Source organism: Dipodomys ordii, unplaced genomic scaffold (assembly GCF_000151885.1).
Source record: "Dipodomys ordii isolate 6190 unplaced genomic scaffold, Dord_2.0 Scaffold226, whole genome shotgun sequence".
In the NCBI taxonomy this organism is placed as follows: Eukaryota; Metazoa; Chordata; class Mammalia; order Rodentia; family Heteromyidae; genus Dipodomys; species Dipodomys ordii.
Window position 1 is genome coordinate 876,330 of NW_012267442.1, and position 15,562 is coordinate 891,891.

General features: G+C 38.6%; 1 protein-coding gene across 1 annotated transcript; it reads left to right on the forward strand.

The window, feature by feature from the left end:
* Positions 1-652: 652 nt before the first annotated feature.
* On the forward strand, positions 653-14,364 carry Napg (N-ethylmaleimide-sensitive factor attachment protein, gamma). The gene is made up of 9 exons (XM_013035848.1): positions 653-734; positions 3,415-3,445; positions 5,493-5,602; positions 5,736-5,802; positions 6,358-6,428; positions 8,544-8,622; positions 11,099-11,178; positions 11,492-11,621; positions 12,785-14,364. Exons 2-9 carry the CDS (start codon positions 3,434-3,436, stop codon positions 12,926-12,928), a joined length of 693 nt encoding a protein of 230 aa, XP_012891302.1. The 5' UTR covers positions 653-734; positions 3,415-3,433; the 3' UTR covers positions 12,929-14,364.
* The last annotated feature ends 1,198 nt before the right edge of the window (positions 14,365-15,562 follow it).

Consider the following 15,562-nt stretch of genomic DNA (forward strand, 5'->3'; position numbering starts at 1 on the left):
ACTATCCTTGGCCTCTAAAGTCAGTAAAGATCCTGGAGGACAGTTTCTCTTCGTTTCCATTGCATGGTTCCCTTTCTAATATAGTTATTCTTTCTGTTGTTCCCTAGTGGCTGATTCTCAGCCTTTTACTTTTGTCAGCCTTTCTACTCACTCTCAGACTCCCTAGGGGATCCTCCCTGTGCCCTTAGTGTGCTGTATGCTCGTGACTCTTCAGCTTCTCTGAACTCCATACCATAGCCTCTGAGCTACTGAGGACGCTACTTCCAGGTTCTTGGGCATGAGTGTACCTTTCAGTTTATCAAAGCATGGATCACTGTCCCCAACCCCTAACATTGCTGGTTATGTAGGCCTGGGGTGGGGTCAGCAATTTACATTTTGAGAAGTTTCCAGGTAATACTGATGCTGCTGGTCTGAGGACCATGTATTGACAATCTGTGCTCTGTTTGGATGTTACAGAGTCATTTCAAAAGGGGGAACATTATGCTTTACAATGAGAGGGAATGAGGATGTGTTTATTCAGAAAGAGTCTAGATGGAGGAAGGCAGGGTGGGTATTTGCACCTGATGGCTTTTCTTTTTCTAAAAATATCTTAATGACCTAGATGGTCACTACAAGCAGGGTTCTAACTTAAAACTGAAGTTGAAATGTGCTTTTCTTGCATTTTAGCTTGAAGACTGGATTTTTGAAATGGAAACCAGACTATGATAGTGCTGCATCTGAATATGGAAAAGCAGGTATTTGTGGCTGAAGTGATGTTACTAGAGTACTTCAAAATAATCTTAAGAGTAATATCTCAGTGCTGCTTGTAGGACTGTAATAGTTTTGTTGTTTTTAAGGCAGAACAACCGTGCAGAGTCTTGCATTTTTCCCCCTACCTTATTCTATTCAGATGTTTTGACTGAGCCAGAGATTCTGGTTCCTCTTTTCACAGAGATGAGTAGTGGTAATGGTAGACAGTTCCAGGTTTTTGCATTGTTACAGTGCTTTGCATTTGTCTATAGTACTGTGTTCAAGTCTTGCCATATTCTTCTTCTACACTCATTATTGAATAAGGAGTTTTTAAGTTTTTGGTTGTTTTTTTTTAACTTCGCTTCATTGTAAGCAAGCAGATCTATAAATTGTATTTTGGCCTACTATGGTTTTATATGAGCTTAACTTTGAGCTACCTTGCGAAGTGTTCATGAAGTGTAAAGCAGTACGTATATTTAACATCTGTCTCTGTCTATATATGAGCTAGTAAAGGGAATTTATTAAAAACTTAGCATTTTCATTTTGGAAAGATATGATAGCTACCAGCAGGCAGATCTGTTAGCATTTGGGATGTAAACTACTACAATTTCAAGTCCCTCAAGAATATTTTCAGCTGTTGTAGTGATGGTCCTGACTAAGATTGTAAACTTAGAATAGTGATCATCTTGGGCAAGTACTTTCAGTCAAACTTGTTTTAGAAAAGAGAAATCAGGGACATTGAAACTAACCGAGGGCACTAATTAGGGCCATTCCTCTTTGTTTTGTTCTGATGAGAACCCCTTTAAAACAGCTGACAGTATTTTAGCTCTTCTAGCAATACAGGTAACAGTATGGAAGCAGTGTTTGTGAGTGTGTATTTGTGTTTGTATTTAAGATGCATGTTAGACATTTGGTTTCTCAGTATTTAATCAGCTATAAGGATTTAATCATTAAATATGAATCCTGGAAACCGAGGAGCTGCCATTTGCCATAGAGAATCTTGTGTTTGGGCATATCTGAGAGTGTTGCTGTTAGCAGGATTTTTTTTTATTATTATTGTAAAGATGCTGTACAGAGGGGTTACAGTTACATGAGTAAGGTAATTAATACATTTCTTATCAAACCCCCTCCTTTGTTTTTCGGTGGATGTAGCACTAATATGTTGATACTAGTGACAATTTTAAAAACTTTTGAAAATATTCTTTTAAAGTATTGATAGAGATTATGAGGACATTCTTCTAAGGAGAGAGAATTGTATTTTATAGTTTTAGGAAACTTTCTACTTGAAATTAGTATACTTTGTAATAGTTTGTATAGTATGCCGATTTTGAGGATGATTCATTTCAACATTTTTAATGATGGAAATAGAAAGTCTATTTTTTTTTCTGTTTCAGCTGTTGCTTTTAAAAATGCCAAACAATTTGAGCAAGCAAAAGATGCCTGCCTCCGGGAAGCTGTTGCCCATGAAAACAATAGGGCGTATCTTTTTCACCCTTTAAAAAGGAATTAAACAATTAGGTGATTTTAACAGCAACTTTTTCCTGTTTTACTACATTTGGAATAAAATGGTTTAAATTAGAATATGATTAGAAAAATTGTTTATTTTTAAACTGAGGGAGCATTTATATTGTGCTCATATGTCTACATCAGCTCTTAGAGCTGTGTTTGAGAGTTTATTTTCTGGTCATTTGCTGGAGAGGAAGGAGGGATATCTTTAGACATCTGCTAAAGAATAAAACGAGACACAGGTATTGAAAATGCATAAGTTGGAATGTAAAATTTTAAACAGTACAGTCTTTCTGAAATATTTGAAACACAATGGGTATTTTAAAATGTAACAATTACGCATTTTAGGCAGACTCTTCAGATTAATGTCTCATAGGAATAACTAAAGATCTATGCAGTTTTTTTGTGAGATAATGATGAGAGATCTGCAGAAACAGAATAATTTCTGTACTGGTTTGGAGTCATCTTTTGAAACTGACAACTAGTGATGTAGTTAACTGTCTTGTAAAAGTAGATCTCTAGAAGCCACTGATTTCCTCTTTTTCCTTAATTTTGACATCATTACATCCATTCAGTCTTTTCCATGCTGCCAAGTAAGTAATATTATCCATGTTTTTACAAATTGTTATTTTTTAATCAGCTAGTAAATTTTTCCCATACATTTGTAAGTAGTGAATTATTATATATTTAAATAAAATAGTTACTTCCATTTGCTTAAGTTTTCAACTGAATTTTTAAAACTAAGTAATTTCATATTATAAGATATTGGAATTAGATTTAGCATAACGTTTCAGGACTTTTGTATTCAATAGCCTATGAAACACACACTTGAGTTAGAATCTCTCTTTCCCTGTCCTTGTAGTTAACAAGTACTTGTGAAAGTTGCTTCTACCAAGAGTATTTGTTTTAGAATTTAGGCTTAGGTTTGTCAGGTTAGACTTAGAATTTAACCGTCTGAGCCTTCATTTTGCATCTGCAAAATAAAATCTCTTCAACTCAAATGTTTGATATTTCTAAGGTATGATTACCCCATAATCAAAGCCTTGTGACAGAATCCTAAAGTATCAGACTGTGCCCAAGCCAGCATTCACTTTCCCCACTGGCAGGGCCTTCACCAGGAAATCTCTCCTTCCCTAATTTCATGAAGATCTCATCAGAGAAATTATATTCTCTTTTTAGGGCTTATGAGCAAGCTGGCATGATGTTGAAGGTTAGTAATATTTTGTCAGTACTGTAAGTAAAACGAATTAACAAGGTGTTGAGGTAGAATTTATGTTGAGATGGAAAAGTTTACTTCCTGTGTAAAGACATAGATGGTAAATTAAGAATTCCTGTCCAGGGTAACATCAAAGTTCACATTTTGTGTGTCTAAAGGAAGGAATTATAAGTGTTCAAAGTGAAATGTAAGCAGAAATATTGGCTGGAACTTGGAAAAACAGGGTTGAAAGCTTTGTAATAGGACAGATATTAATGACGAAACAAAAAATGCTACAAAGGAGGTTTCCCTATATTTGAGACTTTAAGGACTTGTAAAAATGGACAAAAATGTTTAGAAATTTTCATGGGCTTTAGAAAGAAAATACTTATTCTGCTTAAATAAATACCATTTTGCCTTAGTTATTGCTGCTTTACCTGATTGTTTTCAAATGAGAACGTTGACCACCAATGGGCCACAGTTCTTAAAAACACATTAGAAAAAAAATGCGCATTAGAAATTAACACCCATCTTATGGTAAGATAGCACATAGTAGTACTGTGTATTTCTCAAAGTATGTCTGACGGTAATTAAGTTGAAATATTTTCCATTTTTATGTTTTCTACCTTTATAAAAAGTTATTTTGAATTATTTTTAGTTCTTAAAGCTTTTTTAAAACTCAATAAACTTTGTTTTGTATGACTTTTAGAATATTAACTTGCCAATTTTTTTTCCATGAATACATGCTTCTGGTAGAATATTTAGAAAGCTGGAAAGATTAAGGAATATTAGTACTGTAATTAACAAGTTTAGTTTAAGTATTTTCTTAGCCTCTGACACAGAAATTTTGGTTCTGCACATCTGGCATAAAGAAATAGAGTGATAACAAGTAGTCATAAGCATGTTTATTGAGAAATGTTAATTGTCTAGATGTTTTCAATAGAGAAATACGTAAATAAGAGTGCTTCCAACTGCTCTGCCATTGAAATGCACCTTCCCCAAAGATCATGCAGCTAAGTTGTTGGCTGATGCAACACCCAATAACAGTCCCTTAGAAACTACAATTTCTTGTTAGCCAAGAGGCCAGGGTTGTGTTCTCCTTCCTGTTTCCCCTGAGAAGTGGGAAGTTCTCAAATGTACCTTGTGCCTTCTATTAGCATATCCTATCTGAATATAGCAATCTAGCACATCATAATTCTTGTAGCCTCAGTTTATCCCTAGTAGCTGTATAAGAATTTCCTTAGAAGTTATTATTAAGCATCATTTCTTTTGTTCAAATGTCTTTGAAGTTAAGAAAGGTAGTACTTTAGGGAAAGACAATGGCTAGGAAACAGATGAAATGAATTGCTTTCTGGCATGCTTATTAGATAGTTATACCTTAGAATAATGTTGTAGGAGTCTTGAGCTCCAGACAGAACAGTTTATGTAAAGTAGAAGAAAAATAAGGCTAGCTTTCTTTTTTTTTTCTTTTTGGTCATGGGGCTTGAACTCTGGGCCTAGGCACTGTCCCTGAACTCTACAGCTCAAGGTGAGCGCTTACCACTTGAGCCGCAGTGCCATTCCTGGTTTTCTAGTGGTTTATTGTAGATAAGAGTCTCATGGAGTTTCCTGCCTGGGGTGGCTTTGAACCCTGATCCTCAGAACTCAGCCTCCTGAGTAGCTAGGATTACAGGCATGAGCTACCAGCACCTGGCTTAGGCTACAGGTTTGGTGTAGACCTCTAGATAGAAGGTACTTGGTGTTTATGTTTAAAAAAATGTAAATACAAAATAGCAAGAAGAAAGTTATTTGACTTCTCTAACTTATATAGCTTCATTGAAAGTCTGCAGTAACCGTTAGCTAGATATAGATATTAACGATACATTTCTGATTGGTTACATGTAGCTTCAGTTGGAACATCACCATTTGAACCATTTTAAGTACATTTGTTGTATAATGTTTTCAAGTCATTTGCTCATGAATTAGGGGTAGAATAATTGAATTTCCAATCATTAACTCTGCTTGTTTAACTGGGTACATTAACTGGGTAAATTTTCTGCCCTATGCTGTGTTTTGCCTAAAGGAGATGCAGAAACTTCCCGAGGCTGTTCAGCTGATTGAGAAAGCCAGCATGATGTACTTGGAGAACGGTACTCCCGATACAGCAGCCATGGCATTGGAGCGAGCTGGAAAGTGAGTGTGCACACCTGCTTACAGTTGGAAGCATTGGTTCTGCAGAGATGTTGTCTTGATTTTGCTTTTATAAAGTCCTCTGCAAAAGATTTTTCTGCTTCTCATACAAGTCAAATTCTCTCATCTAATTCAGGCTTGTAGAAAATATCGATCCAGAAAAGGCTGTACAGTTGTATCAACAGACAGCTAATGTCTTTGAAGTAAGTTTGAACTTTTTCTCTTCACTTAAAATGTTAAGATTAATAGCATATATGTAAACAAAAATGAGATAGCTGCTTTTTTTTTCCTTCTTTAACAGTACTGGGATTTGAGATTTGAACTCAGGACTTTTGCTTGCTGAGCAGGACCAAGCCATATCTCCAGCCCTATTTTCTGCTAGTTGCTTTTGAGAGACAGTCTTACTCCCTTCCCAGACCTATACCCGGGCTCTGTCTGTATATTTTCATCATACCTAGGATAATGGGTATACCACTGTGTCTAGCGCTCTAATGAAAAAGGAGTCTTTCAAACTTTTTCTGCAATTGTGATCCTCCTATTCTTAACCTCCAAAGTAGTTACAATTATAGATAAGAGCAACTAGTACCTAGCCAGTGACTGCTTTTAAGGCTTGTCTTCTCTGTTAGAGATTAAGTCGTAAATAGACTAGCAAACTTTGGCACCTCATAGGTGCCAAACTTCCATCACTTTATAAATTTATTGCTGAAAGGTAAGTTTTCCAGATTAATGCAGCCACCATTCCTTCTTGATTCCTTCAGAATGAGGAACGCCTCCGGCAGGCAGTTGAACTACTGGGCAAAGCCTCAAGACTACTTGTACGTGGACGCAGGTGTGCGCTTTCAAACTGTATGTATATGCCTCGTGTCACACACACACACACACACACACACACACACACACACACACACACACACACACACGCCATTATTGGGGCTTGAATTCAAAGCCCTAAGTACTGTCCTTTAGCTTTCTTGCTCTTGGCTGGTGCTCTACCACTTGAGCAACATTTTTACGTTCAGCTTTTTGGTGGCTAGAGTCTCAGACTTTCCTACCCAGGCTGATTGAACCATACTCCTCAGATCTCAGCCTCCTCAGTACCTAGGATTACACTGACACCTGGCTTCTAAGTGTATTATAAGTCTACATTTTGGACTGGTAAATACTTTTAGGTGTAGCTGTTCATCTTTTTTTTTTTTTTTTTGGGTCCGGTCGTGGAGCCTGAACTCTGGGCCTGGGCGCTGTCCCTCAGTTCTTCAGCTCAAGGCTAGCGCTCTACCACTTGAGCCACAGCGCCACTTCTGGCTTTTTTTTTTCTTTTTGCTTATGTGGTGCTGAGGAATCAAACCCAGGGCCTTATGCATGCAAGGCATGCGCTCTACCACTGAGTCACCTTCCCAGCCCTATAGCTGTTCATCTTTAAATATAAGCTATAGGCATAGAAGGATACCCTTGCATCCTGTAGAAAAATTGACATCTAGTGAGGAGGCACACTGAATTAAATATTTAAAGATGCACCGTTTTTCTTCTCTATAATGCCAGAATTTATCATGCATCTCACTTATTTTGTTGTTGTTGGTCATGGTTTGAACTTTGGGTCTGGGTTCTGTCCCTGAGCTTTTTTTTTTTTTTTTGTCCCTGAGCTCTTTTGCTTGAGTCTAGGGCATTACCACTTTGTGTCACTGTGCCACTTCCAGTTTTCTGGTGGAGATAAGAGTTTCAAAGGCTTTCCTGTCTGAGCTGACTTTGAATGGCGATCCTCAGATCTCAGCCTCCTGAGTAGCTAGGATTACAGGCGTGAATGGTGTTCAGCAGCATCTCACTTTTATTGGCTAAGTATGATTCAGCAGCATGAAAGAGATCTGTTATTTGGTTAGTTTTTTTGTTGCTGTTTTGCTAGTCCTGTGGCTTGAATTCAGGGCCTAGGTGCTGTCCCTGAGGTTTTTGGTCAAGGCTAGCACTCTACTACTTGAACCACAGCTCCACCTCCAGCTTTTTGGTCATTAATTGGAGATAAGATTCTCGTGGACTTTCCTGTTTAGGCTGGCTTCAGAAAACAGTAATCCTTAAATCTCAGCCTCCTAGTGGCATTACACATTACCCCAGAATCTTAGGATTAGATACCTTTGCCTGTAAAGGTACATTCTTCGGGGAAAATGTCTAGCCATCCCTTTGCTTTCTCTTTCTCGAGCCCACCATCAAGTGGAGAATAGGTGAGAGTGGTTAGAAGAGATGAGTGTTGAAGATCAAAGGTTCAGGTGGGCTGGCTTGGTTGACTGGGGCCTGCTGAGGCAGCACTGGGGCCTGGGAAGGCAGCAGACATAAAAGAGGCAGAGAGTAGCCTTGGGGTGCCTGAAGCCTTTTCCATGGGAAGGGAAGAAGTCTGAGTGATGAAATGGAGGATAGTTCCTGATGCATTTCACTGAGGGGTTTATTGAATTTGTTAGAAACTCATTACTTGTCATTTACACCAACACTCAGCACTTACATTCCTTTGTTCATAAGTCAACTTGAAGCCTGATGGACTTTTTTTGTGTGTGTGTGGGGAGCGGGGGGCGTTGTGGGACTTCAGCTTTCTGAGCTCTTCAGCTCAAGGTGAGCACTCTTCCACTTGAGCCACAGCACCACTTCTGGTTTTCTGGTTAATTGGAGATACGAGTCACACAGACTTTCTGCCTGGGCTGGCTTTGAACTGCAGTCCTTAGATCTCAGCCTCCTGAGTAGGTAGGATTGTAGGCATGAGCCTGGCAGGAGATTGACATTTAGGAGACAGTCCAGAAAGCCAGATGAGCAGAGTTGATGGGGACATGGTTATAGGGTAGTTAAGAATACCTACCTACCTGTCTGTTTCTCCAGAGTCTGTCAAATGCACTACAAAGATAACATACACTATGAAGGGATCACTGCCTGCCTTGTCTTACATTTCTTTGTTTGGTTTTGTTTTCAGATTTGATGAAGCTGCTGTCTCCATTCAGAAGGAAAAGAATATTTATAAAGAAATTGAAAATTATCCAACTTGTTACAAGGTATTTGTTGAAAATGCCCACTTTTGCCGGGCGCTAGTGGCTCACGCCTGTAATCCTAGCTACTCAGGAGGCTGAGATCTGAGGATCACGATTCAAAGCCAGCCCTGGCAAGGAAAGTCCGTGAAACTCTTATCTCCAATAAACCACTAGAAAATCGGAAGTGGCACTGTGGCTCAAGTGGTAGAGTGCTCGCCTTGAGCTGAAGAGCTGAGGGATAGCACCCAAGGCCAGAGTTCAAGCCCCACGGGGACTGACAAAAAAAAAAAGAAAATGCCCACTTTTGGCTTTATATTAGATAACTCTTCACATGAGAATATATAAATAATGCAAGGATACTGTGGGTATTTGTTTTTCTGTGAAATGACACTATTTCTGCCTGTGAATGAGAAAGCCATTATAACCTGTTTCTTGTGGATTGCAACTAAAACTAGAAACTAGAAAGCAGCTATCTACAACTCCTGAGAAACAAAGAAAGGCAGATAAACTGTGGAGGGAAATAAGCAGATGGAAAAATGAGTTTCCCACTTCCTCTTACAGCATTGCCCTGAGAGCATTCACAGTGCTAGGCAGCAGAGGCCCAAGCAATAAAAATGCAAAAGAAATCCCATCATTGATACAAACAGAGAAGGCCAAGTTGTTTTTCTCCATCAGCTTGCTCCAAAGTCAAGCTACAACTGTCATGATGCCTCAGGCCCATCAAAAATAGAGGAACCCCAGTTTCTGGCCAGAGGAACTGGGAAGAGGAGCCATCAAGAGCAAAGAGAAAATCCCAATAAGGAGAAAATAGGAAGAGGGAGTCACCTAAGGATGTATGTGGCCCCCCACAGATCTTGGCTATACATAGGTCTGGCAGACCCATAGCAGACTCCTGTACAGTGTTGAGAGAAGGGAAATAAAGTATAAACCACTGAGCCTTACAGGACCAAAAACAAGGCATGGTTCACAGTTTGACATAACTGAGATGATTGACTGGCTGTTAAAAGCATTTGATACCCAGAGAATTACAGCAACATCACCATAGTGTAATATCCACAGACATCAGGGACACAGTGCATAATTACTCAACACCTAAACCCGGAACTGGCCTAGGTTCAGGAGAAAAGACAACTGATGTCAATCAAGTCCTCTTTGTTTTTTTTTAAATGGAAAAAGTTATTTTTAGGACTAAATATAGTATCTGAAATAAATGACTAGATGAATGTAATTATAATGGTATCGTTTTATAATGGAGATAACAAAAGATAGTAAACTCGAAGACAGAGCAGTTAAAAAAATAGAAATGAAGATTTAGCCCGGCCTTGGTGGTTCACACTGTAATCCTTTCTACTTAAAAGGCTTAGTTCTCAGGGTCTCAGTTCAAAGCCGGCCTAGCCAGAAAGTCTTACCTCCAATTAACCACAAAAAAGGCAGAAATGGAGCTGTGACTCAAGTAGTAGAGTACCAGCCTTAAGCAAAAAAAACTTCAGGGACAGTGCCCCAGGATCAGCACCAAAAAAAACAAAAAAATTCTTTTTGAATACTTCTTTTAGATTAAAAACTCTGCAGAAAAAAGATGAAGAGACAGCTTGATACCAGCAAGGGTTTATTCAGAGGAGCCTGTAGAGGGGAGCTTCCAGCCAAAGCTAGAGTCCTGTGTCACTTACAGACTGGGGTTGTTTCTAGTGTGTTCATGGGAAGTACTAGTATGGTTTGGTCCCATATGAGGATTGACAGAAAAGCAGAGACAGATAATATGCCAAATGAGCCACAGCTGGCAAAAAAGGGTAAGGTGTTGCATTTGTTAATTAAGACATAGGTTTGGAACCTGACAACTTTATGGGCTGGGCATGGTGGTGCACACCTATCATCAGAGATGGAGACAGGAGAATCATTAGTTCAAAGTCAGCTTGGGCTAGAGACCTGGTATCAAAAAAATAATAATTTGGAATTGCTTTGCTAATAAAATTTGTCATTTTCTTGATCCCATAACTTTTGGCATTGTTGACATATATGTATTATTATTGCTGATGTTCCCTAAAGTTTTCATTTGTTCTTTCTCCTTAAATATTTTTTCAAGAATTCCTAAGTATAATTTTACACTTACGAGCCCACCCCAGCCCCTTTTGATTCTCTTTTTCAAGACTAAGTATAAAGTTTTGAAAAATTCAGGGATTGTGTTCTGGGGATTTGTCAAAAATATGGTCCGCAAGCCAATACCACCCGGGAAGGGTTAGGGCTGGGAGAGTTAACAGGCTTGCCTGGGACTGCTCCTGAATTGGGCATTATCCTACCCAAATGTGCAAATGTAGTTTGTGCCATTTGTGTAGTTTGTGTTAGCATTTGAGACACATTTGTGTCCTGTAGACGTTATCAGAAATTACAGATCTTTCAGAATACAAACCAATATTCTGAAGGTTAAGTTTCAGTGTTTTAAAGACTGACAGGGAGTTGGCTTTATGAAATAAGAATAAATTGGAATCTTAATTTTTTGTTTTAGAAAACAATCGCTCAAGTCTTAGTTCATTTGCACAGAAATGATTATGTGGCTGCAGAAAGGTGTGTCAGAGAGAGCTACAGGTAAGACCTTGACTTGGAGGTCCAAATTGCACTGGGGGCATTTGTCAGAATTGCTTCTAAGACAGATGTTTCTGGCTCTGAAGCTTCTTTGTAAATCTCCTAGGGCTAGGCGTAAACTACCATTGCAAGATGGATAATTGTTTGGAAGAGGGGCTTGTTTTGTACATTGCAACACCCCTGGCCTCTGTCCACTGCATGCCAATGGCCCTTCCACCCTTTGTAACAGTCTGATGTCCATGACTTTGTCACCTCTGCTGGTGGTAGAGAAGCAGTCTTCTAAGGGAAGGTCAAGTGTGGTTGTGTTTTACTTTAGCATACCAGGGTTCAATGGCAGTGAAGACTGTACTGCACTGGAACAGCTCCTCGAAGGGTATGATCAGCAAGACCAGGATCAAGTGTCAGAGGTCTGCAACTCACCCCTCTTCAAATACATGGACAATGACGTGAGTGGGCCATTTTGGCTAGCTTTCTTCTTGAAGGGAAGAGGTAATTTTTTTTTTCCTGAGGGAGGCTTCTGCCTCTAATTTTACCTTTACCTCAAGCTGTACTCATAAAGGGACATATCAACTCCATTTGGGTGATTTGAATGGCAGCCATATTATCGACATTTACTTACTATTTAACTGTGTTTAACCATGTGCATATTTTTAAACAATTTAGCTCCATTCCCAACTTCCTCTTCCCAGTTGACCTCTGTATGTTTTTTGGTCAGTTGTTTTTAGGCCCCCATCTGGAAGAGACCCAACATTTAGTGGCTTTTTCAGAAAGCCTGTGGGAGCCCTCTGAGGTAGCTAGCAGTGTAATGCACTTGTAAAAGTCAAGTAACGAGCTCTGTCTTCTGCACTGTTGTGAAGAAACTTTCAGTCCCCAAGGAAGAAACAGCCTGCAGAGCACCACACACAGGAGTGGGCATGGCTCTGCAGCATTCCTTCTCACTTTCCTCTTTCAGTGTATTTGATTGTGTATTAACTTAAGATTCCAGTTGCAGGGTATAATACTCAACTTTCTTATAGTGACACAGGTAGAAAAACTAGTCTTTTCTCCTTTTTTTCTTCTCTCCTTCTCCTTTCCCCTCCCCTCCCTCCTCCTTTTTCCCCCCCCCTCCCCCTTCCCCCCCCTCTCTTTCGTGTGTGTGTGTGTGTGTGTGTGTGTGTGTACGTACATACGTACGTACTGGAGAAATCATTCTTTGTTTTTGAGACCGGTATCTTAGTTTAGCTTAGACTGGCCTCAGACTGTGATCTTCCTGCCTTATCCTTCCGGATACTGTGGTTACAGATATCACTATCCCTCTCAGCTTTACATATGATTTTGTAAATTTTTATATATTTTAAAGGCATGCCATTAGATTACATCCTCACTTAACAGTACTTTATTTTATAGATACTAAAGTATTAACTTGGTATACTCACATTATCTCAAGTTCCCAAGTGAGCCACACATTGATATTTCCACAATGTGCACCTGTCATATCATGGCCATGAGACTGTTGGACCTTAGCACATTGCTCAGCATGTTTTTCATGTCACTGGTAGCTAAGACACTGTCCTTTTATGTTAATTGTTGGGGGATATCATGTGACTAGAATGTGTTTTGTCACTTACAGTATGCTAAGCTGGGCTTGAGCTTGGTGGTTCCAGGAGGGGGAATCAAAAAGAAGTCACCAGCAACACCCCAGGCCAAGCCTGATGGTGTCACCAGTGCAGCTGTTGAGGAGGAGGAAGACGAATATTCTGGAGGACTATGCTAGTGCTTTGAGTGCCTAGGAGAAGGGAAAAATCCTGACACACCATTTTCATGGACCTGGGACTTGTGTATGCTTATCTACTTCACAGAGGATGTGATATTGGTAAAGATGGATAATTTTTAGTTAACATTTTTCCTAATCAGCCTACTGCCTGTGAAGCATTTTTTTTGTTCGCAGTGTAAGAGCAAGAATTAGCCAAAAATGTGTTCACATTATAATTCAGGTGATTTTAAATTTACAAGCCTAATTCTAGACAATATTCTAAACAAAAAGGGCATAGTCCTTATGGTTTTTCTAATTTATTGTTAGGCCACTTTCTTTGCATTTTTTAACAGTGCTGCTTTTATTGTTAAAAATAATTATGATTTTTAAAAGTTGTTTTGAAAAGGAAATTTACCTCAATGATATCATCCATTTAAATGACTAAGTCTTTCTCAGAGATAAGATTGAAATAGTAGCTGTTTTGAACTCTTCAGTATTTAGCCCAATGAAACATGCATTTAGGCTGGTATATGTGACTACAAAATTTTGAAGTTGCATTTAAAAATAATACTTAAATGTCTTCAGTCCTCTCGGAAGCATGGGTATTTTTTTCATCTTATATATAGTGAGTTTCTTCAAATCTTCTTGGAGTAATGGTTATTGATAATCAGACCTTTCATATGAATTCCAAAAAAACTATTCTCATCCACTGAGTATATCCATATTTCTTCCTCCAGATAATTTCTGACTCATTTAAAGTTGCAACTAGACCTACTATAATGTAACATGGGAAATACTGTCTTATACCAAAAAATGGGCTGTGAAAGCATTGCTGGTGAAAGGCATGTATTTAAAATACTGAGTTGCCAGTGTTTTTATACTTCATTGTTATTTCCTCACAGTTTAGTTGGAAGCATTCCTTTCCCCTTGTCTTTGTTAGGCCCATTTCATAAGCTAATAGGAAGAGTCTGGAAGCAGCATTCCTCTGTGCCATGCAGGCCAAGCCCGCCCTGTTACTTGTACCCTGCCTGTCTCTTTACAGTCATCTTATTGGAATGTGGTACGCTTAGTTTCACTGAACATATCACAGTATTTCTGAAAACACTAAAATGAGCCTCATAGTACTGGTGGTCCCAGCTCTGTGGGCAAGCTTACACAGAAAAGCATCCTCTGCCAGGTGTGCTTGAAGAGCTTACTGTTACTGATTTATTGAGGGTCTGATAGAAAAATATTAACAAATTTTGTGTTTCCATAGGTTACTTGCATAATGTGAAAGTAGCCAGCTCATTTTCATTGACTATATTAATATTATGAATAATCTGAATAAAGCTGTATTTAGGCATTTTTATTGAAAGAAATTAATGCATAAAAAAATTCATCAGCCAGAACCTTCTGTACTAGTTAGTCATCTGTTTAAACAAATTTGCTAGTACTCAAAAGATTTGTTTTTTTTGGGGAGGGTGTCCGGTCGTGGGATCTGAACTCGGCCTGGGCACTGTCCCTCAGCTCTTCAGCTCAGGACTAGCACTCTATCACTTCAGCCACAGTGCCACCTCTGGCTTTTTTTCTTATTGCTTATGTGGTGCTGAGGAATCAAACCCAGGGCTTCAGGCATGCAAGGCAAGCACTCTACCACTGAGCCACCTTCCCAGCCCCCTCAAAAATATTTTAAACTGAGTTTATAGACCATGTTATTCATTACACCCTTGGGAATCTTATGTTTTCCTCTTTTTTACATAGTGGAAACATAAAGAACAAGTGATAAAGTTCATCTTGTGCAGAATACAGCTTGAATTTTAAACAATACAGCGGGCTTTAGATAACTGCAACCCAATCCCTCCCCCTTTCAGAGTGGGCAGGACTTGAGTAGATCTTCTATGTCAGAGTTACTCTGTGTGGTTTCTATTAAAGACTTTGTTTTTCATGCTTCTACATTCTATTTTTCCACTTGATAATCTTTCATCTTGATTCTAGTCAGAAGTGAAAAACTTGTGTTTACAACAAGAATTGTTTTCCAGAACTCTTAAAGCCCTTGTGTACCAAAGTGCTAATCTGCATGAATATGCTCAGAATTTAGTATTCAGTGATCTGTTATATAGCAAGTGAAGTCAGTCTACAAATAACATTTTAATATATTTATTTGTGAGTATACAGAGTATGGAATTCGTGTATGGAATCTGCTTTATTTTTTCAGCTTCCTAATGAGTAGAGTATTAAATGTTTCGAAAATGCAGATGGTTGCTTCTGTGGAAGACAATTATGAAAATAAACCTGAAACAATATGAATATTATTATTTAGTTTTGCTTGTTCATTTTTATTCAAGGAATTCTGTTAATTATATAAGAGCAGTATTTTTTCTACTTTACATTAAGATGATAAAATTTATTCCTAAAACTAAAAAATATTATCACTATCATTAATGAATTTGACTTATTCATATTGAATATCACATCTGTAACTATCTTAAGTAAGTGGTTAAATTCTAGCCAGATACAGGGGTCAAATTAACCATCTTGTGATAGAATTCAGAGAAGTGAGTGGGCCCCACCTACCTGCTAGCAGGATGATTCCACACACCCTCAGGGAGCACACTCAGCCTTTTCCTACGTGGGTTCTTGTGTTCTGTTAATGGACAAAAAAAAAACGCCATTTAG